Source organism: Poecilia mexicana, unplaced genomic scaffold (genome assembly GCF_051168715.1).
Source record: "Poecilia mexicana isolate PSO_F unplaced genomic scaffold, ASM5116871v1 scaffold_18, whole genome shotgun sequence".
Lineage (NCBI taxonomy): Eukaryota > Metazoa > Chordata > Actinopteri > Cyprinodontiformes > Poeciliidae > Poecilia > Poecilia mexicana.
Window position 1 is genome coordinate 10,403,362 of NW_028263387.1, and position 27,667 is coordinate 10,431,028.

General features: G+C 39.5%; 1 protein-coding gene across 1 annotated transcript; it reads right to left on the reverse strand.

Annotated features, from left to right (window-relative positions):
- Nucleotides 1–1,386: 1,386 nt before the first annotated feature.
- On the reverse strand, nt 1,387–26,571 carry vax2 (ventral anterior homeobox 2). The gene is made up of 3 exons (XM_014986756.2): nt 24,759–26,571; nt 20,363–20,550; nt 1,387–2,502 (listed from the first exon to the last, which is right to left on the reverse strand). The coding sequence occupies exons 1-3, from the start codon at nt 24,985–24,987 to the stop codon at nt 2,005–2,007; spliced, it is 915 nt and encodes a 304-aa protein (XP_014842242.2). The 5' UTR covers nt 24,988–26,571; the 3' UTR covers nt 1,387–2,004.
- Nucleotides 26,572–27,667: the final 1,096 nt, after the last annotated feature.

Below are 27,667 nucleotides of genomic sequence, written 5' to 3' on the forward strand. Positions count from 1 at the left end.
CATTTTTCATTTATAGATAAATCTGGAGACGTTTTTCAGTGTTACAGGACATTCTGACAACAGTAAAAGCCTTTTTTGCTCCTACTATTATTAACAAGTTCTCCTGCCACGAATCACTCACAGGCGGCCCGGTCCTCACATAGAAGTCCCAGCTGTAAACAAATTCCTGTAAAAATCTGATCTGATTTTACATTTTAAAAACGATTAGGGTTGTTGTGTTGTAGGATCTGGAGTGATTCATCACTACATGAACAAACCGGACCACATTTTCAAACTAAAATTAATCTCATCTGTGATTTAAAACCATAAAACGGCAGAAATATTCTCTGTTTTTACCTCCAGTCTCTGTTTGTATGGATCGATGCTCTGGTACATATAGTCAGACTTTAGGTCACATTCAAAGTGTTGATTTTATAACATGTTTTGATCCATATTTGCTCAGAAATAACCTGGTAGATAACTGGAACAAGGTGAATAAGGATCAGAATAGGAAAACTGTTTTTGGCAAATATCTGAAAACATTTCAGAGGTTTCTGTATTTTTGCTCCATTTGGTGACTCATAACAAAAATAAAGTCAAGAAATCACATTATTGTGACTACTTTCATCAGATTACTCTAGCAACAGCAGGAATAATTATTTTTTTCCTGCATTGAAAATTGTAAGTTTGTTTGTTGTTTTTACATTTTAGTGTATAGAACATTTTCACTCAAACCGTGAGAATCTCCTACCGGCCCATGCCTAATCTCAAATATTCCACAAACATTTTCAGATTATGGATTTTAAAAAGTGAACAAAAAAAAAAACAATGACACAAACTTACTGTTTTACAAAAAGCAAAACACACGCAGTCTAAACATGCTAACTTTGGGTATTCTTTCAGTCGAACAAATACGAACGTTGGAGGTGAATTTTCGGTGGAGCAACATGTTGATTCATCGCCTGCAGCTGAAAAGGCAGCTGGAGCAAAAACCTCCAGATTGATTTTCCTTAAAAAGATTATTTTTCTGTCTGTGAACTCTCTCTCTGAGTTTGACTGAGAAACTGCGAGACACGTGAATCAACCTGAATCTGGGTTCAGAGGTCGTCCCTTTCTCTCTCTCTCTCTCTCTTTCTATCTCGGGGCTGCGACCTCGATGAACGAAACGTCGGCCAGCTCTGTAGCTTCATCTTTCCGCCGTCTTCCTCACACCTGTGTTCGTCTTCACTTCCTTTCATGTTAAACTGTCAGCCCTGGATATGTACTGCAAGTTTGCACCATTTGTCTGGATCTTAGCATTTACACAAACACAACCAAAATAAAATAACTAAAAAATAAAAAATAACAGAACGATTTTACAAAAAACTACATCTGGACACCAAACAGACTGATATTAAGAAACTACGATTATTATTTTTTTTTTTCTGTGTGTGTGTGTGTTTCTTTTCTATGGTGATAGCACGTGAACTAAAAGTCAAACATGGCCACTTGAACAGGAACTGTAAGATGTAATTACTGCTCATCTCATCCAGACACTGAGCTCAGCTGCAGCGAAAACCGGGCCTCGCCACAGAACCCGGAACCAAAACTCAACACCTCTCCTGTTCCAGACTCTCTGCTGAGAACGGCTTCAAATTATTTATGTCAAGTATGTTTTTGTTTTTTTTCTTCCTGAACAGCAAAAAAAGGCCCATAAAGAGAGAGAGGGGGGGGGATATCTCACACACACACACACACACACACACACACACACACACGCACAAACTCACTGGACAAAAAGTGACTTAAAACTACAGTAAAGAGAGTGATGATAAAAACATCTGTCTGCAACAAATACACAGCAATTCTCCAACAAAAAAACAAAAACAAAGTTTTAACACTTTTCACCAAGTCTTTTTTTTTATCATTGTACACAAAATGATGCTGCCAAAGAGCCACCCTGTCACTGCCGGTCACAGGTTTTCTTTGCCTGTCCGGTGGCAGGATGAGGCTCCTGAAGTCACGTCCCACATGCTTCAGGTCCGCTTAGGAAACAGTTTTTTTCCCACCTAGATCTGCCTCCTTCCTGTCCAGGCGCATGTACGGCTCGAAGGCTGACGACCCGCAGCCGTAGGTGGACGTCAGTTCGTGATGGGCCCCCCCCAGCAGGGGCATGGAGAAGCAGAGGGAGTGCGGGGGCGGGACCCCGAGCCGCGGCGAAGACGGCGTGCCGCCCAGAGACGGCAGCGAGAGCCCGAACGTCCCGCCGGGTAGGGAGCTGGGCGAGGTGCTGCTGCTGATGCCCGGGGAGGTGGAGGAGCCGCCGCCGGGGCTGCCCAGGAGGGAGCCGTTCGTGGGGTGGGCCGGGGGCCCCAGGAGGGAGTTTGGGGGCGGGGCGGGCCCCGACAGAAGGCGGCCCTGCTCCAGGAGGCGCAGGATGTTGCAGGTGGCCAGAGACTCTGACGTGGAGGAGGAGCGCTTGTCCGAGTCCTTGGTGGTGTCCTTCTTCTGCTTGGTCCGGCGGTTCTGGAACCAGACCTTCACCTGCAACGGCACAACACGCGATGTTATCGGAGGACTGGGGAGTAAACGGAGCAAAGCCTCCAGAGGGAAATCACACATCCAACAACACGCTGAGCTTGTTTTTGTTTTGGGGCTTAACGGATTTTTTAGCTTCACAATGTAAATGCACAAAGGCTTCATGCGTCTTGATAAATTTACACCAATATAGCAGTGGGCAATAACGGACTTCAGGTTTTATCGCGATATTTTGTGGTACTATTGTGATAACACTAAAAGTGACGATAAGAACAATTTATTGCTTCTTTGTTAAGTAACTGTAAAGCAGTATGATTTATAGCATTACAAAGTAAAATAGTAAGAAATAAAAGTAACAATGTGGACAGCTTTGTTGTTAAGCCGAGAACGATAACTCAAGTAATCATGATAAGGAATATGTCATGATAAATGCACACCCCAAAACCAATACCAAAGGTTTCCATTTGATAGAAATAGTTTTTTAAAAATGCAACAGAAAACCTCAGACTTCTGTGTGCTGATCCACCATCACCAGCAGTCTGAGGCTTCAAAGCTCAGTGAACTCCACCTGTCCTCATCCTTCATGTTTAATTGATGCAGTCCAGCGTAGGTTTATAGCATTTGTGTGATGAAGAGTGGAGGGCACCAACGGGTCATGGGAGGTCGCCGGACGAAGAGCCCAAACCCTCGGTGGCTTGAGAGGAATCACACGCATGAATAATGTATCCACTGCTGCCCAAGATACAGCAAACTGTGTGTTCCCTGCAGACTTTGTGCCAGTCATCCTCTTATACCCTTGTTGAATGTATTTAATAAAATACTTCATATTACTGCTGAAAGCACTTTAGCTTCTAACGACTCAAATTGTGTTACGCAACTTACAGAGAGAAACTAGAGCACAAAGTATGGAAGCCATTTTTCTTCCTCATCTGTAAGGATGATTTTTTTTTTTTTTTTGCTAATTTATAGTAACAGTAAAAAATCTCTTAGTATTATCCGAACTGCTAAAGCTTTCTGTAATAAGAACCTCTTCTTTAAGTACCAAGTTTTAAAAATATGATGGCAGTTTGGAAACAATAGTACAATAGAAGAACTTTGTCAATCATTTTTTGTTGCGTCGCAAAATCAAACAAAAAAGAAAATAAAAAAAACTTTAAAACCCCACATAGTCATTTATTGATACTTTATAATTAGTTGAAGGATACAGGATAAATATGCCTTTCAGTAGCTGACATTTAAAAGTTGCTGGAAGTCAGCTTTCTATACGGTTAAAGATGGTCACTAACCTTTAGCTTGAAATGTACATTTTTCTTTTTTCTTTCTTTTTTTTAAGCACATTTTACTATTCAAATTCTTCACACGCACAGTTTTACAGAACTTCCTTTTGTACAAAATTTTGAAATATGCTGAGAAGCTTATCTATTATGTAGCTTATTACTTTTTGGGGGGAAAATGATAAACACTGAAAAATAAAATAAAATAAAAGACATACACTGGGCTACACTGTGCTAACAGAGTTCCAAGTAATTTAACAGTAGCTAACAGTTGATGCGCTAAATAATCAAGCTAACAGTAGCTAGCTTGATTATGTAGTATATCAACTAGTAAATCCAACTTGTTTTTAGCAAAATCAAGTTGGGTTTGATGTAATTCCCAGATCCAAGTTCCCTACTACACGTATAATAAAAGGAGGTGCTAGCATGTCTTCCTGGTTTGTTGTTTAAATATTAACTTTGTGTTTACTTTTCAACAATTGATGCTAAAGCTTTCTTTGAGTATAACCACAGCCAGCCTGAGTACTCTTAATGAAACAGCCCTGAAGTGTAATTAGCTAGACCCAAAGCAAATGCTAAGTTAGCATCATTAGTGGCCAACGGCTAGCCAGCTACTATAATTGGTCAAAAATAGTTTGTATCTTGTCTTCCACTCTATTTTCTTTCTACAGAGTATCTATTTTCTTCAATGTTAACACAAAGCAGGAAGTGCTCCCACAATCGCTTCAAAATAAGAGTCACAAATTTAGCGGAGAGCATACTTCCCTACTCACTGTCTTATAATCTCAGTTTTAAATTTTTATAGACAGGTAGCTACTATTAGGTTTGATGTAAGGATAAAAACAAAAACAAGACTGTGTGTGAGTAAGATAGTAACCTTCAGGTTTTACCGGCGCCGGTACCAAATTAGATCACTCAGAGGGATGTAGCAGGAGGGACAATCTGCTGTAATTAGTAGCTAGGCTGGCTAAAAGGATTGGAGCTTGGGATTAGAGTTGGTGGGTTTAGATGGTACAACTGATCCAATCTAACAAGTGCAACAGTGCCTCACAACTCATTTTATTTAACTCATTTTAAACTTCCTCCGGTGTGTCATTTCGGCTCGGCCAACGAGTCGCTTCCCAACTCTGGACCTTTATTTCTTGCAGCATTCAAATCAGCTGGTCAATAAACTGCTGAAGGACAAAGTTGGAGATCGATGGTGTGGTTGGTAATCAAGCTGGCAGGTGTAAACCATCGTATCACCGCACCGTGGAGGCAGGCTCAGCAGGAAGTTAGGTCAAGTGAGCTCATGGGTTTGACTACAGACCTCGGCGCAAATAATGGGATCGGAGAAGATCCCACAGCTCAGGGGAAGAGTACCAGAAACAGTGAGTCTTACTGCACAGCCCAGAGAGAAACAGAGGAGGAAGGAGGCACCTGAGGTGGGACAAAACTTCTTCCCATGCTGGGCATCTTTTTTTTTTTTTAATCCCCTACATTTGCATCTTTAGATCTTAACGTGAATTCTCCTCATGTGCCAACTCTTTCCAGAACACCCACATCCCATAAAAGGCTTTGACAGCAGATAAAACTCTCAGCCAATCCCTTTCCTTTATCCCTGCGTGGAGGGCGTGGCTCAGACCTCTGCTCACATTGCAGCCCTCCTGCCTCTTACCAAAGGAGGTGGGGAGGGGGAGGGGGGGATCAGGGGGGAATAAAAAAAAAGAAAAAAAAAAGCTTGATGGTGTTTTACAGGGATTTTATTACACGGATGGAAATGATGAGCAGAAAAGAAAGCAATACTGCCTTTGGTACAACTACACTATTACATATAAATCCCAGTTAATGGGATCCAGAGTTCAGAGCTGGGGCAGAGATTACCGAGGGAGATCTGGATCTGCCGTGACCTGCGTTTGCCCCGGGCTTCACCCTCTGGCCTTCTCCGCTCGCGCTGCGACGAGGACGCCAACCAACGCCGAGGACGGCAGGGAAACCCGAGGGCGCAACGTGCTAAAATAAGCAATACGCCAAGTAAAATCTACTGACAGGTTGTTGGGGGTTTTTTGCCTAAGATCTGCATTGTTTAGGTCGTATGCATGCTGTTTGATTGAAGCAGCGCGGTGGGGTTTTCTGTATTTTTTGGGATTCGGGAGCCGTCTCTGTGGGAGCAGGTGCGATGAGGAAACAGCTGCATTTTAAAGATTAACCCAAATCTGCATTTAGCCATTAGACAAACCCCTGCTGCTCCCTGATAAAAAAAAACCCAAAATCTTTATAAGGGTTCCCCTAAATTTACTGCTTTACTTTAAAAACAAAAAAAACAAGGAATGGGTGCCATCTGCGCAAAACATTAACTGTGTTAGTGAAACGTATGCCACTACAATCTCCTTTTGACAGACAGGAGGAAAAAAAACAGAAGCATTAAATGATATGGACCAGATTAGGCATGTTCGGTTTTACGACAACAAACTATGGCAATAATAATTCTGGATAATATTGTTTGCAACTCAAACCCTTTTTCTCACTACTCTGTCTTTTTTTGTCCTATATGAGCTGACGCTATGCCAAAATCTGCTGAACAATAAATTGTCCCAGAAGTTATCGTGATATACGATAATATTGTTGTTTTTTTTAGATCATTTTCAAGGGATATAATGGCAATGGCATAATAATGCAAGAGCACATTTTCAGAGATCAATAAACTATAAATTTTAATGAAGATTTAACATTTGGACTATAAGGAATTTTAAATATTCAAAATAAATAAACAAATCAATAAATAAAATGTGTTATGAAGTTTTTGTAAACAAAATTGTCCCTCAAAATTGCGCCGATTGAGACCAATGCACCTGACTGGAGATTTCTGTCACCCAGTTTTTTGGTAGAAAGAGAAAAACAATAAATCGTGTAAATGGAAATTGAATGATTTATCGATTCATTGCGACAGGCCCAGATTTTTAAAACGCAACCAAATACTGCGTCTGACGTTGCGAATAAAACATTTTACCTGCTGACGTCGCAGTAACTTTTGAAGTTCAACCTGCAGGTTTTGTGGAGGCGGCACGCGGCACATTCAAGTTCATGGGAAGGAGGATGGTATTTACGCGCCGGCCAGTTGGGCCAGTTGTGAACTCGCTGGTAAACTGGGCCAGAGGTAGAAAGGTTAAGCCAGATCAAGACCAGGACCGCAGATCAAGTGGCCGTTTGATAACTCACCTATAAACCCTGCTTAGCCCTGGAAAAACACAGAACTGAACCAGAGACAAGCAGCGGGGAAAACAATGGGACAGGGAAAACGTTTCCCCTCCCAGCGCCTCGCAGCAAAGCGGCGCTGATGGAAAATATTATTAACTGAAGGATCCAAGTGTTAAAAACCCCTACGGTGAAATGAAGCGTTCCGTCGGCGCGGGCTTTGACGAGGACGCCGGGTGACTCTTTCACACTTTTAATGACCCCTGCAGCAGCTCACTGCTCTCGCCGTGACCCCGCTCAGGCCCGCTGATCCCAGCCATGTGACTGGCATGCGCAGTGAAAAACGCTTTTTCCAAGAACACCGTACCAGGCACAACAACAGGAGCTTTGGAACAGGACGTGCCCGACCGGAGGACACAGATATCATGGAAAGGAAACAATAAAACAAAGGGTTTCTCCTTGGTCCTCATTAATGAAATCAGGAACAGTTGAAGACCTTTTCATAAAGTGGTGAGGAGTTGTCCATCTCTACTGCCGCTGCATGCTTTGCTCAGGATCCGGGTGCAAACGTTTCACAATATCTTGCAACATAAGATACCACTAAACGTTTTAGATTTTGGGACGGTAAAGCAGCACATGTTAGCAAATTTTATGCGATAGACATTGTGCACATGGCAGTGAGTAATGAAAAGGAACGAAAATGAAATTTAGTTTTTAAGTGTTTCACAAAGGAAAACCTGAAAAGTGCGGTGTGCATTTATTTCCAGCCTTTTTTTTGACTGACTGTCCTCAATAGAATCAAGAGCGTAAAAGGGAAACAAAGGTGGCACAACTGAAAATCTATCAGAACATCTCCTCTTATCAAAACTCACAAACAAGGCCAAGGAAAGCATTAATCAAAGAGAGAGGGGACAATTCGTTTTGTTTTTTATTCTTTTTATTTTAACCCTTTATGACCCAAGTTTCAAATCTCTACCTGGATATTTTTTCCTTATTTTAATTGTACGCAGTTCTTTAAATGTCCTGTGAGTGAATATATTTTGCCCATTTATCCATAACAACTGGAACTTTCAACATCTAGCAAGTTATTTTCACAATTCACCATCTATTAAAAGAGCGGTCCTCAGATTAATTCCACTTCCTGTTACAGCGGGGGTGAAATTCCCAAAAAAACCCGATATCGGCAACGACTCCCCTTTCAGAAACTGTTGAAATTTCTCAGATCGCGCCAAGCTGTGGCAGAGTTACGGTAATGCAAATTTGGCTGGATCGATGGCGCAAAGTCCAGTCTGGAAGAGTTAAACCTTATTTTAGCAGCAAGTCCCTCGAGATAAAATCTCTTTTTTGAATAAATATACAAAACAATAATTGCTGCAGCCTAGAAATCTACTAGAAAATAACCAGAAGAAGAAAACCACCGTTGAAAGAAAGACGTATGAGAACCAGTGAAAGAAGATGGTCAGACGTGAGCGAGGTTGAAGTTTTTGCCTTAGACCAACGACCCCTCATGAACGAGATGGATGGAGCCAAACGCAAAGAAGAGGCAGAAAACGACGTGGGAGTGAGTGGGCCAGAGGTTCACCTCCTACCTGGACAACGACCCTAAACATCCAGCCAGAAGTTTAGATCAAAGCTTACTGTCCACGTCCTGAACTAAATCCATATAAAATAATTCTCCATCAGTCCAGTTTGACTGACTGAACTATTTGATCACATAAAATCCTAAAGAACTGCATCAAAGTTTGTGGTTTAAAAAACTTCAAGCGGAGTGAAAACTGCAAGGAGATGCGATCAATGGAAACTGAGTGTGGTAGTGGACTGAATGCACTTTAATCTGAAAACTAAAATTTTACTGGATTAAATCAGCCTGGACTGAGTCAAATTTAGATCTATAATCTTGGATATAAATCTGCTCTGTCTTGTAAAATTACTCGAGATAATAGGTGGTGAAATTTATCAATGTAATTAAATTTAATTTAACTGAACGCTGTTCATGCACTTTCTACCTTTACGATATTTCCTTCATCCCTGACTGCACTGTGAAGAGACTTGGATCATTAGTTGTTACACGGTTTGTTTCTTGGAGTTTAAATCGGGATTAAAATCTCATATTGGAGTGTCTTTGGGATTTCTGCCACTGTTGGGCCAAATTTGTTGCGGCCCGTCATAGTATCAGGAAGGCATGACTGAGTGCTCCATGATCTCGTTTGTCGAATCTTGGAATGTGAATCTATGGCATTACATCAGAGCTGCGATTACAAAACCGCGCTCTGCTGGCTTTGACGTCAGCCGCTTGTGAGGTTTGCCGTCACCTCGCCGCTGCTTCCTGTAAACACGTCCGACTTTGACGGAAGCAGCTCCCACAACAACGTTCCTCTTTCCTGAGCTGATGTATATTTGTTTCCTCCAGCCTGATGTTAACTTAAAATAAGGTATGCATATATATTTTTTTTTTTCGACGTCATCGCTGTCGCTGGCGTCATGGCGCTCTCACTGACCTCCAGACCTCAGAGCAGCTCCGGTCATGGTTCAGCTGGGGGTTAACCCCGTCTTACTGAATGGCTGGTAGATATGGCTGACTAATCCTCCTTAGTGCAAAAGCACTTGGGAGTGTTATGAAGCCCATCTCTCTCTCTCTCCCTCTCTGTTTTACTCTCGCTCTTTTTTCATCCCTCTCTCCTCGTCTTTCCGCTCCTCCCGTGTCCCACTCTCCGTGGATTGTCCACTCCCCACGTGGCTCAGGACCCTCGGTGCCAGCCCGCTCATTTGCCAAAAACACAGTTAAGCATCTGGACGCCATCCAATAAGATTCGCTTTCACGTCGCCCGGCAGTCGTTTCCATTTCCAGTGAAAATCCAGGAAACGCAGCCCCCACACGTCACCAGTTCCCAAATCTCAGATTTCCATCTTTTTAGGAAATTTGTTTGGCTTTGTGGGAAAAATAAAAACAAAGAAGCGTTGAATAGCAGCACGCTGTGTTCTTGTATTTTAGATCTGAGAATGATTATTGATATGATAACTTTGAGACCCTCCCATTAATTTAAGCGAGAAAACATGTGGGAGGAAGTCCTTTCGTTTGGCAAATGTCCGGTGTGATGACGGGAATGTTTATGTTATATATATTTTTTTTTTACCACTTTTTGAACTTGAAACGTCAGATTAAGTTAACTTTCATCTTCAACTAAGTTGCAAGAGAATTTTAGTAATTGTTTTGACTGTGTTTTTGCAATAAATAAAGTATATATTTTTATTTTTTCAAACAAGTCAGGAGTGCATATGAATCAAACCACTTGTTGACATTCAAGGCCATTACTAGAAAGTTTTGGTTTTTGAAATTAGAAGGCCGCAACAAATGTATATCTTAAATAAAAAATAAAATTAATGTCCATTGTCTTCCAAAGGCCCCAAAAGCTGATCTAAAAGCTTATGTAATTGTACTAAACAATACAATTTAAAAAAAATAAGCTTTCTCTGACTTTATTTAGGTTTTAACAATTACATTACACAAATTATTTATACCTCTAAGAAAGAAAAATCTTCTAAACTGTTTAGTAATTCTGACAAACTCCATATTTCCACTGGTATTTTGACAATTAACCTTTAGGTTCAAGTCTGTGAAGTTAGAAAATCATCTTTCATCTGGACTCCAAAATATCAATATTAGAAAAAATATCAGTAAAATTAAAAGATTACTTCAAACTGAAATCAGCTAAAGGTATTAATATGTTTGGGCCTAGCTATTTCAATAAACACTATGTATTTGCTCTAATTATGTAGATTATATACAAAAATGTAAAAAAAAAATAAAATAAAAAAAGTAGCTATGCAGAGCACAGGAAAACATTTCCACATTTGAGAAAAAAAATTATTCATTTGATTGCTGTGCAACATGAGCCAAGATTAGATTGACTGAACAACGTCGAGTTCAAATTTCAGTCAAGCCTAAAGATTTCTGAGAGCTGCAGCAGAGTGATTATATTTAGCTGTGAGCTCCACGGTCAGAAAAGTAAACAAAGTGTTTGCAGCAGCAGTCCGGTCAGATGAAGCTGAAAGGCCTGCGCAGTCGAGCCTCCTCAATATTTCAAAATAAAAGACTGTATGTTGAGCTGACTGTGGAAATCATTAATCACCGCTGCATCACCTGAATTGTGTTTAAGAAGTTCCTCTGCAGGTGTTTCCGTTCACTCACAAAACATGAGGTCAGACTTTAAGGTGTGTGTGTGTGTGTGTGTGTGTGTGTGTGTGTGTGTGTGTGTGTGTGTGTGTGTGTGTGTGTGTGTAAACCCCCGTATCTAATTTTACTGATTCCTTATTTCCGCATCAGAAGAAAGATTACACGTTGTTCCACATGCCTGGAAAATTACACTATCCTGGCTCCTTTAAGAGAGGCTGATGAAGCCAGGCGACTCAGAACTGAGCGAGTCATTAAGGACGGACTCGGCTACGACTTAATTGCTATTATGTTTTCTCTGATTACCTAATCAACTGATTAGATAATCAGCGCCTCAGAGGTGGTTTGTTTCTGACCATCATCGAGTCAGTCAAAAGTTCCTGTTTTCACACACACAACGCCGCACGGCGTCACGTCCAGCGACTGAACGGCACAAAGGCACCGAGTGTCCCTCCGTCTCTCCGTCCGTCCGACCGTCCGTCCGTCTGTCTGACACACTCCCTTCCTGTTTCTTTCTCCTCTCCAAGTGTCAGCGGACAGCCCCCGCTCTGTGCAGCCGCCTGCCCCCCACATCTGCGCCGCTGTTGGGTCCTCTGTGCTCCAGACAAGTGGCCAGACATCGTCTGTCTGGGCTGACATGGTGGACAATGCTCACAATGAGGCCTTTCACACGTACAAGACACATATCTCATCTTCCCTTGGGCGTCGCGTTGCAGAGTACGGACACGGCTGCGATACTGCTAATAAATCTGTTTGACTAACAGTATATTGTATAAATTAAAGAATTATTTGTGATGTTAGTGTGTAAAAATGAATAAATCTTTGTAACTGATAAGTGAGTCCCTCAAAGCTTCGAGTTTAGTCCACTTTCCAACGTAAAGGTGGTTAGCATATTTATATACATATATATTAGGATATTTTTGGTACTATTGTGATAATGTTAAAAGTGATGATAAAAACTATTTATTCCTTTTTTAATGTAACTGTAAAGCTGTGACTGGACAAACGCTGCTCTTGAAAAACATTTCCATTTGTGTGATATGTTTCTTTTGGACACCAGTCACACAAAAATGTATCACTCAGCTGAAAACACCAACTGCATTTAATCAAATTTATTGATATTTGTTGATGCTTTTACTGAACAAACGAGAGAGAAAATATTAAAGCTAACAAATTATGGACGAGTTTGGGGTGGTTAGCTGAAATGTGTTGTGACAACAGTAAATCAAAACTCTTATCATGATAAGAGATGTATCACGATAAATGATGAGCGATACGATAAATCAGTCGTTAGATTATCATATGTACAAGGCAGTCCAATTTTGTTGGCAGCAGTGTTATCATTATTATTATTATCACTGAAACATTTACTGATTTTAATGCTTATGCTGATGGGATATCCAGCTGATATTGCTGTTTCAAAATAAAATAACCGCATAAGAGATAATGATAAGCTGAGTGAATTGTAATTTGGACTTTTGAGATGGGAAAGGGGTGATTTTTCTGGAGAGGTTTTAGATTTCACTACATGCAAAAGGAAGCAACACAAGAAGTCTTCTATCTTCTAGCAATCTAAAAATGTAACATTTAGTCTTCAGTATGATCTGGTTTGTTCGTCCAACTACTTGAACTGTGAAAAAGGTTTGCTTATTCTTTGTAACACAGTCCAATTAATATCCTGCTAAATCAGCGGCTAAATACAGCCGACTGTATTTAGACTCTAATTAGTCCATGTAATAGTATTTATATGACTGGATTCATTCCTATTCTACTACAATCAGCCTGTAAAATCAGCTTTTACATATTTTTTACCCCGTTTGACAAAACTACCGTTAAGACCAATAACCCCGACATATCATTATAACCCTGCAACCAGATCCGGTTCTGTTTGCTACCAGAACAGATAAAAGGCTCCGACTAATCAGTTCTCCTAGAAATGCTGGGGCCGTTCTGAGAAAATCTTATGCAGCTCATGCGCAGACCATAGGAGGGTCTGTTAAATTTAGAGGGCTTATAAACCCTGAGGCTGATAGCCTGGCGGTATATTCTCAGAAAAGTTTAAGGCTCATATAACGTGAAGGCTGGAGAAAATACTGCAGCTTGTTCTCATGTTAGGACTGGAGGAAAATCTTCAAAATGATCCCTCCTTTTTAGGAAAGGAGATAAACTTCCTAGTGGATAATAAAAATTCCAAATCTGATTTTTTTTTTTTTTTGGATGTACGTGAGGGATGTGGTTAATAATAACAGATATTTTTGTCTGGCTGACACCTGTAGTTGTGGCTAGAAAGGATAATTATGTGGATGGACAACAAAAACATATCCTGGACAAAGTGGCTTCATAGATTTCAGCTTATGCAGCTAGTTTTGTTTGGATAAGTGAATGTGTGTGTGTGTGTGTTATTTTCTTTTTTAATAACTCTTCAGCACAGCCAAAAACAGCTCACAAAGCTTTAGAGATGAGGCAGCGCCGACCTCGAGCTCTTTGGGCTGCAGAACACTGAGATTTCATTCCACAAAGGTCAAACGGCAGCGTTTTAATTTGTTAGCTTGTCCTAGAAAGGATTGCTGGCTCTGCGGCTGTTTTATATGCACAATGTTCACGGCTCTTAAGCGTTTTCTCATTTTGCCACGTTGGAACCATAAACTTTGGTGCATTTCGTTGGGATTTTATGTTCTGGTCCGACACAAAGTAATGCAAAGCTGTGATGCGGAAACGGATGAAATGAAATACGAGGTTTTAAAATGTTTTTCATCTGAAATAAAAAAAAATTTCCCAGAGCCACATTTCCCAATGTTAGCTTGGTAGGACTGGATAGGGAGCAATCTGAACATCCGTTTTCAGATCTTGCCACAGATTCTTACTTGGATTTATGTCCAGACTTTGACTGGTCCAGTGTAGCGCAGGAATTAGTTTTGCTCTAAACTCTTCAACCTGAAGCTCTGGTTTCAGTCTGATTTCAACTTCAGTGTCATGTCTTCTGCAGCCTCTCACACATCTACGAAACAAATATATCCCCGCAGCATGATGCTGCCACCACTACATTTCACAAGAGACTCAAAGAAAGTCTCCCACTCGAGCTGCTGATCTCTGCAGAGCTACCATGACTCTCGATTAACTTTAAAACTTCTCCGGTTTTTACTTTCCTATAAATCGCACAAAATACAGTTTTAGCAAACGTGTAGCTCAGATGCTGTAAAAGATTTATGTTGAAGATAAAGCAGTTATGTAAATGTTATTTAAAAAAAGAAAACTTTACCACAGACTGGGAAGCTTTGATAATAACATTCAGTTTCAGCTAATTGTTCCTTTGTCAGGCTCTTTTCTTGTTGGGTGATTTCAGTAGCTCTGTGAGCTAACAAAGGCTGTCCTAGGTATGTAAGACAAGTTTGACCTATCCCTCACTGAGTGCTAGCGCAGCACAGACGTCTTCATAAGAGCAGAAATGTATCAGTCGGATGAAAGTCCCTCCTTGAAAGCCGTCAAAAGAGGAAAGAGAAACACAATCGTTCGCCCACGTCCCAGGGTTGCTCCGTCAGCTTTACATAAAACATTAAAGATGATTCGACGAGCGCGGTGGCTGCGGCTTTCTGCAGGATGAAGGCTGTTCAGACGTTCCTTCCGGCAGACAATTAATTCAATGGCTTTTCTCAGTGCAAACAGACCGACGACCTACAGGGTCGTCCAACGGCATTCAAACCTCTCGAACTGTTTCATATGTCGTGTTACAACCACAAACTTACTCCATTTCATTTGGATTTTTATGTGATAGACGGATATAAAGTAGACTATATAGATGATCTGAATGGAAAATGATACATGGTTTTTTTTTGTTTTTTTTTAAAGCTTTAACAAGTAAAAGTGTGACACGTTAACTGTGTCCCCTACACAACTTGTTTAAACAGAACTTGTTCTGACTTTTTAAAGTTATTTTTGTCTCACCACTCTTGCGGAAAAGCTTGATTTATGGAGAGCACAACCGTTTTATCAAGAAATAATATTCCCACCTGAGCTGTGGCTCACTGCAGCTCCTCTCTAAAACTCTCAGGTCTTCACAGAACAGCTGGGTGTGTGCTGAAATTAAACTAAACTAAACTGGACTCAGTTTGTTGATTTGGTAATGCAACACTGATCAAATGTAAAGTAAAAAAAAAAAAAAAAGCACAAGACTGCTGATGACAACTTCTCCAAGGAACTGCCTGAACATCAGGAAACGCCCCCCAAAAAATAATAAGTTGAGGAGCATTAAAAGTAAAGAACAGCATGTTTTAATTCACATCTTCAGAGGAAACTTTAAGAACCTCATGAGATAACCCCGAAAAATAAGAGTTGATCCCCCGCTACTCCTCTAAAACGGCTGGAGACAGGCCTTCACAATAAGAGCCGTGATCTGGGTTCATTTCTCAGGGAAACGGCAACGCGGTGACGGAGCTGCAGACTCCGTGGCTGTGTGTCGGCAGCACCCCTCCTCCACCCTGCCGTGTTACCCTGGAGCGGGGAGCCACCTGCCGGGACGAAGGGAGAGCTCCGGGCCGGTAGCACATGACGCCGCGACGCAGGCTTTTACTCCCGCGTGCAGGCTGGGGCATCCCCCACTTCCTGTGTCCGCGCGGCGCTAAGTCTTCACAATTAAAGTGGCGTGTTTGAAAATGAACTTAAAAACAAGAAACCCGTGTTTTTCCAGACAGAAGCTGGGGTTATAATAGTAATCTAAAAGAGATATTAATGAGCTGCCGTTCTGTAGAAAAACAATCAAAAGTTGACACAAAAATTCTATAATTTTAATCAAGGAGTAAATGCAAGCTAAAAATACCTCAAAAGAAAAAAAAAAGTTTATTTCTAATAACTCTGGAATAAGAGAGAAAAATAATGTAGTAAAAAGGAATAATATGACGACTTGATTGATTAAGTTCTAACGACCAAAAGACCTTCTGTTAATTGTTGTTTCACAAAAATTCACATAAAATATATATTTCCTGAATAAAGTTATGTCAACATTTTAAATATGTATAGAGATTTTTATGTTGTTGTTTCGTAAAAAAAAAAAACTTATTTCTCTACAGGTCGCCACTTCATGACCATAAACACAAACACCGACTTTAAAACAGAAACGTTTCCAAACGCCAGCGTTTATTTTGAAAACAAACTGGTACGATTAATAAAGGAAAATGCGAGAAGTAATCGAAAGTTTAATACGTACTGGAATGTAAGATTGAGTGTAATTTTTAAAGTTTTGACATTTTTTTTTTGTTGTTTTTGGTCTTCATTCTGTCATTCATCTTTTTTTAAATCCTGCATTGATTTGCGGCGAGGCACTTTAGATTTTGATATGTGAAAATGTTTGCAAAATTTACTTACGTTCTTACTTGCTTTTATTAATAAAGTACTTTGTTTAGAATTGAACTGGTGCTGAATGTGTTCTAGTTCGATTCTTAAAGCAGTGCGAAATGCGCAAAAGCTACGAAAATGACGCACAGGCCTGGAGTTGCGATATTCAGAGAAGTCACGTGGATTTCAATTTGTTTGTTTTTATCTGCTATTCTGTTTGTGAATGTTTCTAAGTTTATTTCTAAAACCTCAGCGCTGAAAACTACATCAAAGCAACTAATTGATGTCAAATCAGAGGCACTAAAACTATTTCTATATTTTTTTTCTTTATTATTTCGATGTTAAATAACAAAGCGTTTTAGGTTTTAGTGTAAAAGAATAAACTTCATGGCTGCCTGGACATATTTATATTAAGTTTTGCATAATTTTGGCTATCGGTGCCAAATGTGAGTATTTTGGGAAAATCCTATTTTAAAATTATTTTTTGTGTTTGTTTAAATTGCTGAATATCTGTTAGCTATGGTGAGGATTGAAGTTAATGATGGCATTCATTTAAAAAAAATGATATGTAATTGTTATAAATAGATATTGGAAATAAATGTTCTTGGAAAAGCATTTTTTTTGTTTTCAAGCAACAGAGGAAGAACCGCTAGATGAAGGGAAGACCTGATGGCAACAAGATGGTTTAACTGGTTGGAAGGAAAACATGAAGAAACACTAGAGGAGGTATGCTCAACAGGTTGTGTGAAGAGATTATATGAGAAGGCCACCTGCATCCAGACATGCACAATAAAAGTTCAGAACATTTAAAAAAAGATCCAAACTCAGAAGTCAGGCCAAAATGTCTCATTTAACCCTAAATGTGAATATGTTATTCCAAAAAGAGTTAAAAAAAAAAAAAAAAAAAAAAAAAAAAGACTCAAAACTTGTGATTTGGGAACACAAGAAGCATTGAGGTCATTCTTGGTACATAGAGTTATTTTTGTTTGTTTGTTTTTAGAGGTTTTTTCAGTGATCACAGACTGCTGAGTCAGGAAAAACAAGTTTATATTTAAAATATGGTTATTAATAAGATAGATAGATAGATAGATAGATAGATAGATAGATAGATAGATAGATAGATAGATAGATAGATAGATAGATAGATAGATAGATAGATAGATAGATAGATAGATAGATAGATAGATAGATAGATAGATAGATAGATAGATAGATAGATAGATAGATAGATAGATAGATAGATAGATAGATAGATAGGTAGATGTGACTTTAAGAGCTCTTTCTTCCTCTTTTGCATGATTACCCTTAAGCGGATGAACCATTTGCTTAAAAACTTCCCAAACTGCGGCGCCTGTCATAATGAGAGAGCAAAAATCCACTTCATGCCAACTAAAAGCCTTTTCCATCCTTCCTAAAAGGTGCTTCAAGGCAGGTAATAAATGTTATGGCGCACTGATGCTTTTTTATGATTTAGAGTTTGCTCGCACTTGAAGGCCATTGGAGGCATTTTGGAGAAAGTTTCATTCATTCAGTCTTCCTCCTCCTCCTCCTCTTCCTCAGCAGCAGCAGGAAGCGGAGGCCTTCACATTAACACCCCCGGAGTCAGCACTAATGAGGGCCTCAGCGGCTGCCCTAGGCTCCCCCCCCACCACACACACACACACACACACACACACACACACACACACCTTCTTTCCATGCACGACAAAGTCTGGTTTTTTGTTTCTGCATGTGACGGTGGTCTTACTGCCACAAGTGGTGGCGCGTGAAGTTCCTGTGTGCTTTTCAGCAGCAAGTCTCTCTCGCTCTCTTTTTTTTTTTTTAACATGCTGATAGTAAAGTGAAAAATAACGGGAAAGGCCTTGACACGGCCACTACTCGTTGAAACTGAAATGAAACACATATGAAGCCCTTTCCCACTTCACTATATGTTGTTTGGCTTTGAGAAGTTGCATCAGCAGCTGTGTTCCTTTTGCAGCCTGCAGTGCATTTTCATAAAAACGCTGTCATTACTGACACCCTGGTCTAATGGGTCAAAGGCTCAGCAGTAGCTTTTTAGCTTCTTCTTGTATAGTTTGGCTCAAATGTTAACTTCTGAAAAAGAGAACGTGATGAAAAATAAACTTTAGCTATGAAAATAACAGCTTAGCCTGTATGTCTCTCGTGATAATATAAGTTGTAAAATGTAACTCTAAAATGTGACTAACATTCAGTGGGGTTCTTGTTTGTGCCCCTCATTCTGATTTAAATATTTAACTTTTTAGTTTATTTTTTTTAAACACATGTATTTATAGTTTTCGCCAACTCAAACAGGGTTTCAATGAATCTGTGATCAGAGTGGAATAGTTCACTCCAGGTTTTGATGTAACCATAACTTCAGGAATATGGATATTAATTCACATCCAGAAAAGGTTTGAATGGTTCATGACTAAATTCAGTCCAGAAAACTGTTGAATTCAGAGCTGCTTTGGAAATCTGAGAAATAGATAAATGTTAGCTTTAAAAGTCGACATTTTTCCTTATAATACGTACACTGGATGCTCAGCCCTCTTTTAACTGACCGAACTTATCATTTAGGGACAAAAAATCTTCTCAGGGTACCTCTGACAAATGTCATCTTTTTTTTATTTCAATGCCATCCCCAAACACAGTGGCGCCCCAGGCAGAGAGCCACCTTAACTTAAAAAATAGCTGCAATCTAAACTCATTAATGTGCCTCCTCTGCTTTCTTGAGTTTCCTAAAAATATGCGTATCAGACTCTTGACAATTTTCTATTGCTGGCCACTTTGCATACCCACCCCATCCCTCTCTGTTGGTGCCCCTGCTTTTGGTCGATATTATGTTCAATTCAGTTTAATCATACAGTGTCAATTCTAAATAAATCTCATTTGAAAGCAATTTATAAGACAAACAGGTCCAATTTGTATACATAAATGCACAATCAAGTCAATCCAATCATGTTGTGTGGACAGATTCAAATTAAATTGCATACATCAAAGCTTCATCCGAGTTATAAAAAAAATAAAAAGCGCAGTCAAATTCAGCTTTGTTCCTCCACTATCAACATTTATATGAATAAAACATTCAGTTTTTTATAAATCAAAATCTACTTCAGTTTGATTGTTGACATTCAGCAAATTTGTCTGCTGGGTTAACTTTACAGCTTCGTTTTACAGTGTTTTTAAGACTAAACGATTTTTTTTTTAAATTCCTGGCTCATTCCAAACATAAGAGTATTTATAAAGAACATTTATATGTGTGAGGGTTTGTTTTACTTTGTTCAAAAGAAATAAGACGCAACTCGTCCATGTCCTCCATGATAAAAGCCTCCATTGTAACGCTGATGGCGCTGAATTGGTATTTACTCGTCTAATCTGCAAGGTGTACATGGAGATTGTGCGCTCAACTCCGTCCTGTCTGAACATAAGCCGAGATAAAAAATAAAAATAAAAATAATTAGTTAGGCCAGTTATGAGTAATTTTACAGTAATGTATCAATTATATTTTAATTATCTCATTCCCTTTTTGCTCTGTGTGTTTAAAGGCTTCCCTGGCCCAACCTTGTTTGTATTTCATATCTTTCTCGCCCTACATTTGGCTGTTTTCAAGCTAACTATAAGAAGCAGCTTGGGGCGGAGCATCAAAGCCCCTCCACCCTATCTCTCCCTCTCTCTCCCTCTCTGGTTGGCTGAGAAGCACATCAAAGACTCCGCGCACACCTGTGACCTTTATAATTCAGTGTTTACCAATCAAACGCACCTGTAAGCTATCCACATACGCAACACCTCAGATTAGCATGAATAGTTTCTAACCGAGTAAAATAGCTCTTCGTTTGACGTCATGGCTATTTTAAACGAACCGTGTCGTACTTTCGGCAGAACTCGGAGCCAGAAAGCCCGTGTTCTTCGCTCTTCCTACCTGTGTTTCCGAGAGGTTCAGCTGCCGGGCCAGCTCCGTGCGCTCCCGGCCCACCACGTACTGGCACCGCTGGAACTCCAGCTCCAGGCGGTACAGCTGCTCGGCCGTGAAGGAGGTCCGAGTGCGTTTGGGCCGGTCCAGGTCCAGGCCCTTAGGCAGGACGATCTCCCGGATGGTGCCTTTGGCGTCTGTGCAGGTGTTGGAAAGCACAAAGAGTCGGTGTATTTCCGCACAACGTGGTTTATGACGATGATGAACTCATGAGCTGCTGGTGTCTTGTTATTATAGCCGGGAATAAAAACCAACTGAGCAACAGCTCGGTAGTTTCAGGAAACAGAAATACAAATGCCTACTAGGCTGGTGTGACTCAGGCCTATATACGGTGCCACACTGATGTAATATTTATGAGCATACACATAAAGGCATATGGCTGCAGGGCTCACAAAAGCATGAATGGGCAGCTGATTGTGCCTGCTGTAAAAGCACATAGAAAACTTACATCGTAGGCGTTTACATTAAAGCTTACAGAAAAATAAATCTAAATACCAGTTCATATGGAAAATATAAGTTAGTTTAGCTCCTACACACGCACACACATATATGTATATATAGGCAGTATATTTTATCTTCATTACGGTGTTCCGTGTTTTATTGGCAGTGTCATGTTGGCACATAGGTTTTACACACAGGAATGAATTGCCCTAAAGCCCTTCGACTACTTGCCCAAAAGCTTTTTTTTTTATTAACGATAAAAATCCAAGTTTGCTTTAGCTATACTTGATGACATTTTTCTCGAGTGGTGGGCACCCACGTTTCATGCACGCCTCACTGAGAAACCCCATGAATTTATGTTCCGTGCTTTGTCTGATTTAAAGAACGTAATTATAAAGACTTTGACTGTAACACAGCCTGACACAAAGTATTCAGCAAGCTAAACACTGGAGTGCGTATCCTACACTCTACTTTTAAAAAAAAAATGTTTACATATTTTTTTCTATGTTGTGCTTTAGTTTGTACAATGAATGAATTAATGAAATAAATAAATAAATAAATAAATAAATAAATAAATAAATAAATAAATAAATAAATGGGCTTTCTCCGTGTGGTCTTATGGCTATAGGCAAGCTGAGATCTGATTGGCTGAGAGTTTCTCTTGATAAGAGCTGAATCAGTGAACCAGAGGAGTGAAGGCGAACAAAGCGACCGGTTTCTGCTTCATTCTGATGGTTTATTATTTTATCAGCTGTAAACATGTGTTTTTATTATTAATATTATTGAAAGGAGTGTCCGTGATTTACCTGAATTCGTCATATCCTTTTTGTTTTATTTTATTTTATTTTATTTTATTTTATTTTATTTAGGTTCATATTTAATTATTTGATTCAATTTACGGACATTTTTTCCATGTTACTCTGAAATGGCGTGTAAATATAAAAAAAGAAAAAATAATAATCGTATAAACATAACAACTGCTATTTTCGGGCAAACAGTTAAATTTCAGGTTTTATCATTAATAATATATTATTGATATTTATTTGAAAATCAATAAATAAAGACGCATATTATCTATTTGCTTATTCTTTTTATTTATATATACATATATTAGATTTACTTATTTATTTGTGAATGTTCCTGTTTATCACAGTGCTTGGACTCTCAGCAGCAGCAGCAGCAGCAGCGGTGAAAAAAAACCCCTCCTCTTTGTTCATTCATAAAATATGCAGTCCAATAAAATATGAAGAGAACTGAATTAAATATGAAACAGAAGCAGCTGCACGCGGAGCGAGTGTTTCTGACGGAAAGCAACCTTTAACCCAAGGAGCAAAAAGGCCCAAAATACCTGCAAACATTTATTTATTTATTTATTTATTTATTTATTTATTTATTTATTTATTTATTTATTTGGTGGATAAATGGGTGGATTTTGTGAAGCTTAAGGTAAAGTTTCATCTCCGCTTGTTTGATCGTCATTTGTAGACGTGTTGATGAAATGTTAAGACATTTTTGGCTCGTTATTGGGCTATATTTCCCCCCACTTAATTAAAAAATGAGTCATAGCTATTTAAGCTGCAATCGACTCCGCACGTTGCTTTAATCTGCAGAAATACAGATTAAATGCTAACATTGCATTATTTTTTTTTTTACCTCATAGTGTCTCAATTCAGCGAATGTTTCCACAAAAAGACATTACCGCAGGCAAATATGAAGAAAATATTTGATTTGTTTTTCTTTCTCTGCCTCAAAGTGTGCAGCGTTTTTCTAGGACGCAGAGCAGCGGCTATGTAGGGAGACCTGCTGACCTCTCTGTGACCCCGGTCGCTCTCCAGATAAAAAAAAAGAAAAAGAAAGAAAGAAGAAAAAAAAAGGAAACAACCCGGAGCAACTCTGATTCAAAAACACAATCCCAACTCTGAAAACATTCACTGAATAACAACTGGACTGTGAAACCGGCCGTCATGTCTGATATTTATTTACCTGCTTGTTTCCATTAAAAAGGTAACGCGGTGCGGTGCTGGAGGCTGAATCACAAACCGCATTGCACATCTGATGTTACCGTAACACGGTGTTATCGCCCAGGCGGCCTCGATAAATAAGAACAAATAGAAAAATATAGGTGATAAGCGTAGCAATATATGTCCGGGATCATTTTTAATATTTTACGTGCCTGTTAATCACACAGACACGATAATACCACAGAAATAATTTTTTGATTCTGTTTTTTTAGTTTCGCTGTAGCTACTATAGCATTTTAAGGTCGATTTTTATTTTTATTTTCATATAAATCAACGCCTGTGATTATTTTTTCTCACGTACCTTTTTATTTTATTTTTGTTTTGTGTGTGTATGTGTGTGTGTGTTTCCATTTCTTATTTTTGTCTATTACGCGTTCATCATTGCGCGATTGATTTCAGCAATCTGCTCCTTTAAATCGGCTGTTTCTGCAGCAGCCATCATCTCCTCAGCGTCGTCACGCCGCAGCAGCATGATGAGCAGACATATTGACTCTCTCCGTTTAGGAAATCTGCAATAAACACGCAGCTGCAGGGGCGACGTCTAAGGTCTTTATGCTCATTTGAATTTTCACAGCATCAATTTGAAAAAACTAAAAATAAAAATAGAGCCGAAACATTAATTAAACTTAAAAAATAAATAAATAAATAAAAAACAAGTATTCGGTGTTATTCGATCATCACAATTAGTTCATATTTTAAGATAAATATTTACTCATACCTTTAAACAGGAATTTGCACGTATGTGTATGACACCGTTTTCTAAAATTGCTTCACATTTCACTAACATTTTACAAGACAACAAACTAAAATATATTTCTGGAATAATTTTTGTTTTAATTTTACCGATATAAAAATACCTAATTATATATTGTAGATTATTTTTTTACTGAAGTCTAACAGAAGCACACATATTCTAGGCTGTTTAAAAAAATATATAATAATAATAATAATAATAATAATAATAATAATAATAATAATAATAATAATAATAATAATAATAATAATAAATACACTCGCCGGGTTTCTGTGTGTGTGTGTGTGTGTGTGTTTTAAGAGCTGCCTGTCCTGTAGTGACCTCCTGCAGGAGGGTGTGGATTTGAATTCAATTTTATGTTGGCTTCCTTTAGTAAAAAAGTCACAAAAATACAATTTGATTGTATGTTGATGTTTTTGTTGGTTGGGGGTGGGGGGTTCCCTTCAGTTTCTGTTGATGTATTGCTGATGTGTTTATTTTTCGCACGTTAATAAATTCAAGAAGATTAATTTTAGTCTGTAGAGTGTTTCTGAGTTTCTTCTTATTCTCTGGCAACAAACGTTTCTTACTTCAAAGTTGGATATATGTTATTAAAAGAAATGTGCACGACGGAAACGTTATTGATTAAACCAAACAATCATTTAAACGTTCATAGCGACTATTTAGGCTGCACTAATAACGTGTGTAATTAGCCTATTCTGCTCATATTATTAGACATAAATATCCTACTTATGCGTGCATGAAAATAATGATGTGTTAAACGTTCGTGTATCTCTATAATTTATACGCTTTATTTGCTGCTGAAGCTGCTGGCTGTAAAAACATTTGGAGGTCTCTGCAGTCCTCCCAGCAGCAGAGGTGCTCTTCTGTTGCAACTCTGACAGAAAGTTGAGTTTGTATAGAAACACTGCATCTCTTTAAACCCAAATTGTCGTTAGATTTCTTTTCTTTTTTTTTAGCGCAAGTCTTAATATATTTCTAAATGAATCACAGTAGCGCCTGCGAATTAAAATTCGTTTTTAACATCATTTGTGACCAGAATTACAGCTAGAACAGCCCCCTGCACCCCGCCCGCTGATTTTCCATGTTTTGGTGCTGATAGTCTGAGTGAACCGTGGAGCCCACTTACCCCTCACTAATATCCGGCGACAGTAGTCCGGGTCCACTCCCAGAAGTTTGTCGTGCCCGTCCTCGCTGGAGGACGTCGGCGTGGACGCGGAGGTCCCCGGAGTGTCGGTGGAGCTCTGCACGGGGGACCTGCTGCCCATGTCGGGGCGGCACTTGCCCTCCATCCTGTCCAGCGGGTTGGGTCCACAGCGGTGGCTCCCATCGCCCATAGTCGTGGCCTGATCGAACATCTACAACTAAGTTAGAGTCTCTGTGAGGGCGAAACCTTCTCCTTCCTTTCTTCCTTCCTTCCTTCTCTCTAGTCGCTCTTCTCTACTTTCTGCTCTTTGCCAATGTTCTCCAGAGACGAGCTGAGCATACCCACCTCTCCCTCAAAGCAAAGAAAGAAAGAAAAAAAAAAACAAGTAGATCCACTTATAAAGACACGTCGCGGTCCAGCAGCGGAACCGATTTGCACTTCAGGTGTGGCGGCATGACGCACCGTCCAGAGTCGGAACCTGGAGGAGGGTTAGCCGGCCGGCTCAGGGGAGGAAACCTCGGGCTGTTATTATTATTATTATTACTACTACTACTACTATTGTTATTATTATTTACTCAAGCTGCAGCAGCCAGGAGGTGCAGGTGGAGATGCATGGTGAAGATCTGTTGAGGAGCAGGGAGGCGCCACAAACACGCTCACACACGGAGGAAGGAAGAAAAAAAAAAGTGAGAGGCGACGAGCAGGAAAAGGATGGAGAGGGGAAAAAAATCTGAGCAGCGGCTACAGTTCAAAACAAAGCAGGGAAAGTTTCAGCTGGTTTGTCCAGATCAGCTTCACTTCCTTTCACACCAGCTGCCTGTGCGGATCCTTGGCGTGTGTGTTGGCGGTGCCACATGAAGGGGGTCGGCACACAGAGGAAGAAGAAGAAAAAAATAAAAATAAAAAAAGATGTCATAGATAGAGAGCCCTTCTAGGTGGGGACTGGTAGGAAATGGGAAAACACCAGCGGGCGCCTCGACAAAGTTTGGCGCGCGCTTGTTAGGTTTTGTTATTACTATTATTTTTTTGTCATTTATAATTTGCGTGGCGAGCAGAACCGTCAGGTTCCACTCCGTCTCCACAAACACAGAGCAAAAAGGATGGCGAGGGGAGGACGTGTGGATAATGTTTCTGCTGATACGCTCTGTTTTACAGAGGCAGGATCTCCACACGTCATTTCCTGCCGACTGCAGGCGCGTCGCTGATTGGTTGGCGGGCCGGGCACGGTTTTTTTTTTTTTTTTTTTTTGACAGGGTAGGGGCGAGGAGAGATGAGATGATGGTTGTGAGTTCAACTCCGCGAACCGCAACCCACAGGTGCGTCTCCATTAAAACGTTTAGAAATTAATTTCAATAAATAGTAGATTACATGGATTGGTAACACAGAGAGAATGTTCATTTCTATTCGTTTTTGCTGATTGCGACTTAAAGAAAACCCCAAAATTCAGTTTTTCACGGGAGTTGAACGCTACACAAGAGGGATAGAAAAGGATTTGTGTTGATAGGGAAGATAGCTGACACGGTTGAAAACCGACACCCGCCAAAACAAGAAGGAGAAGCCATTGCTGGATATGTTGGTTTTCCATAGAGTGTATACTTTATGGGAGGTTACGTGAAAACAAGGACCATTCAAGGGTGAAACACTAGACAAGAAACTTCAAGAGCCTCCAACACAGAGGTGTATCCAGGACATGGACGACATCTGTCACATTCCTCGTGTTAACAAGCCGCTGCTGAACCAGAAACAACTTCAACTTCACCTGCGTCTCACATCAGCGTCTCACTCAGGAGAAAAAGAGCCGGACTGCTGCTCAGTGGTCCAAAGCCCTCTTGTCAGATTTTGTTTCAAACTTAAGGGCCAAAGCTGCTTGAGGCTCAGTGTGAAGTTTTCACAGTCAGCGATGGTTTGTGGAGTCATAACATCTGCTGGAGGTTTTGGGTTTTTATTCGCTGTGAATCATATTAAATATTTGTTTTTTAATTGTTGAAATTAATCCCTTGAATTTATCCAACATTTCCAGAGTAGCTGAGACTCTATGAACTTGAATTTGAATGTGACTGTGATTAAACTGGAATGAATTGAATTTGGGACTACATATGAATTGGACCTCTTTCTCTTGTAAGGTGGTTAGAGATGACATTTTGTTTTAATTTGGTCCTATAAAAAATTTAATGTATAGAAATGTGTCACATGGTGCTTTACAAAACTATTTACATCTACATATTCCTTTTTTAAAAAAAGAGAGAAACTGTGCACTTTAATGAACCAAAACGTGCCCTGTAAAAAGAACAAATACTAAATATTAGCACTTAAAATTATTTAAATTTGAATTAGAGACATTATTGTATAATGTTGATTAACTGTTAAATTATATTCTGCAACCTGAATGTGTCGGTTAAATCTCCTTGGTCTCCATGGTAACTGATCCAGAGAACTGTGAGGTTAATATGTTTTTGTGTGTAGGCTACTATTAAAAATTAATATAAAACTTTGTCAAACTTTAGAGACTGTCAATAGACTTGCAGTTGGGGAAACTTTCTGTGCTGCAGCATAAATGGACGTTTGTGTTCAATTCAAACCCGTTCAGCTAATGCTAATGCTAAAACCTGCTAGCTTGATGTTTAGATTGACAACCAGAAAGTTACGTTTCTTAACCTTAAAATAGTTTTTAAGTTGAGTTTTGTACTGTCAAAACTTACTAAGAGTTTGACAGTACAAAACTCTTACTGTTTGTGTTGGAGCAAAAATTTAATCTTTTTAGCCATTGCGCTAAAGCTAACATCCAACTTGCTAACAACTTTAGCAGGTTTTATTATGTCAATAATGTTTTATACCCCGTAGTTACAAAGACTTGTTTTTTTTTCAACAAGACTAAATAAATGCTATAAACA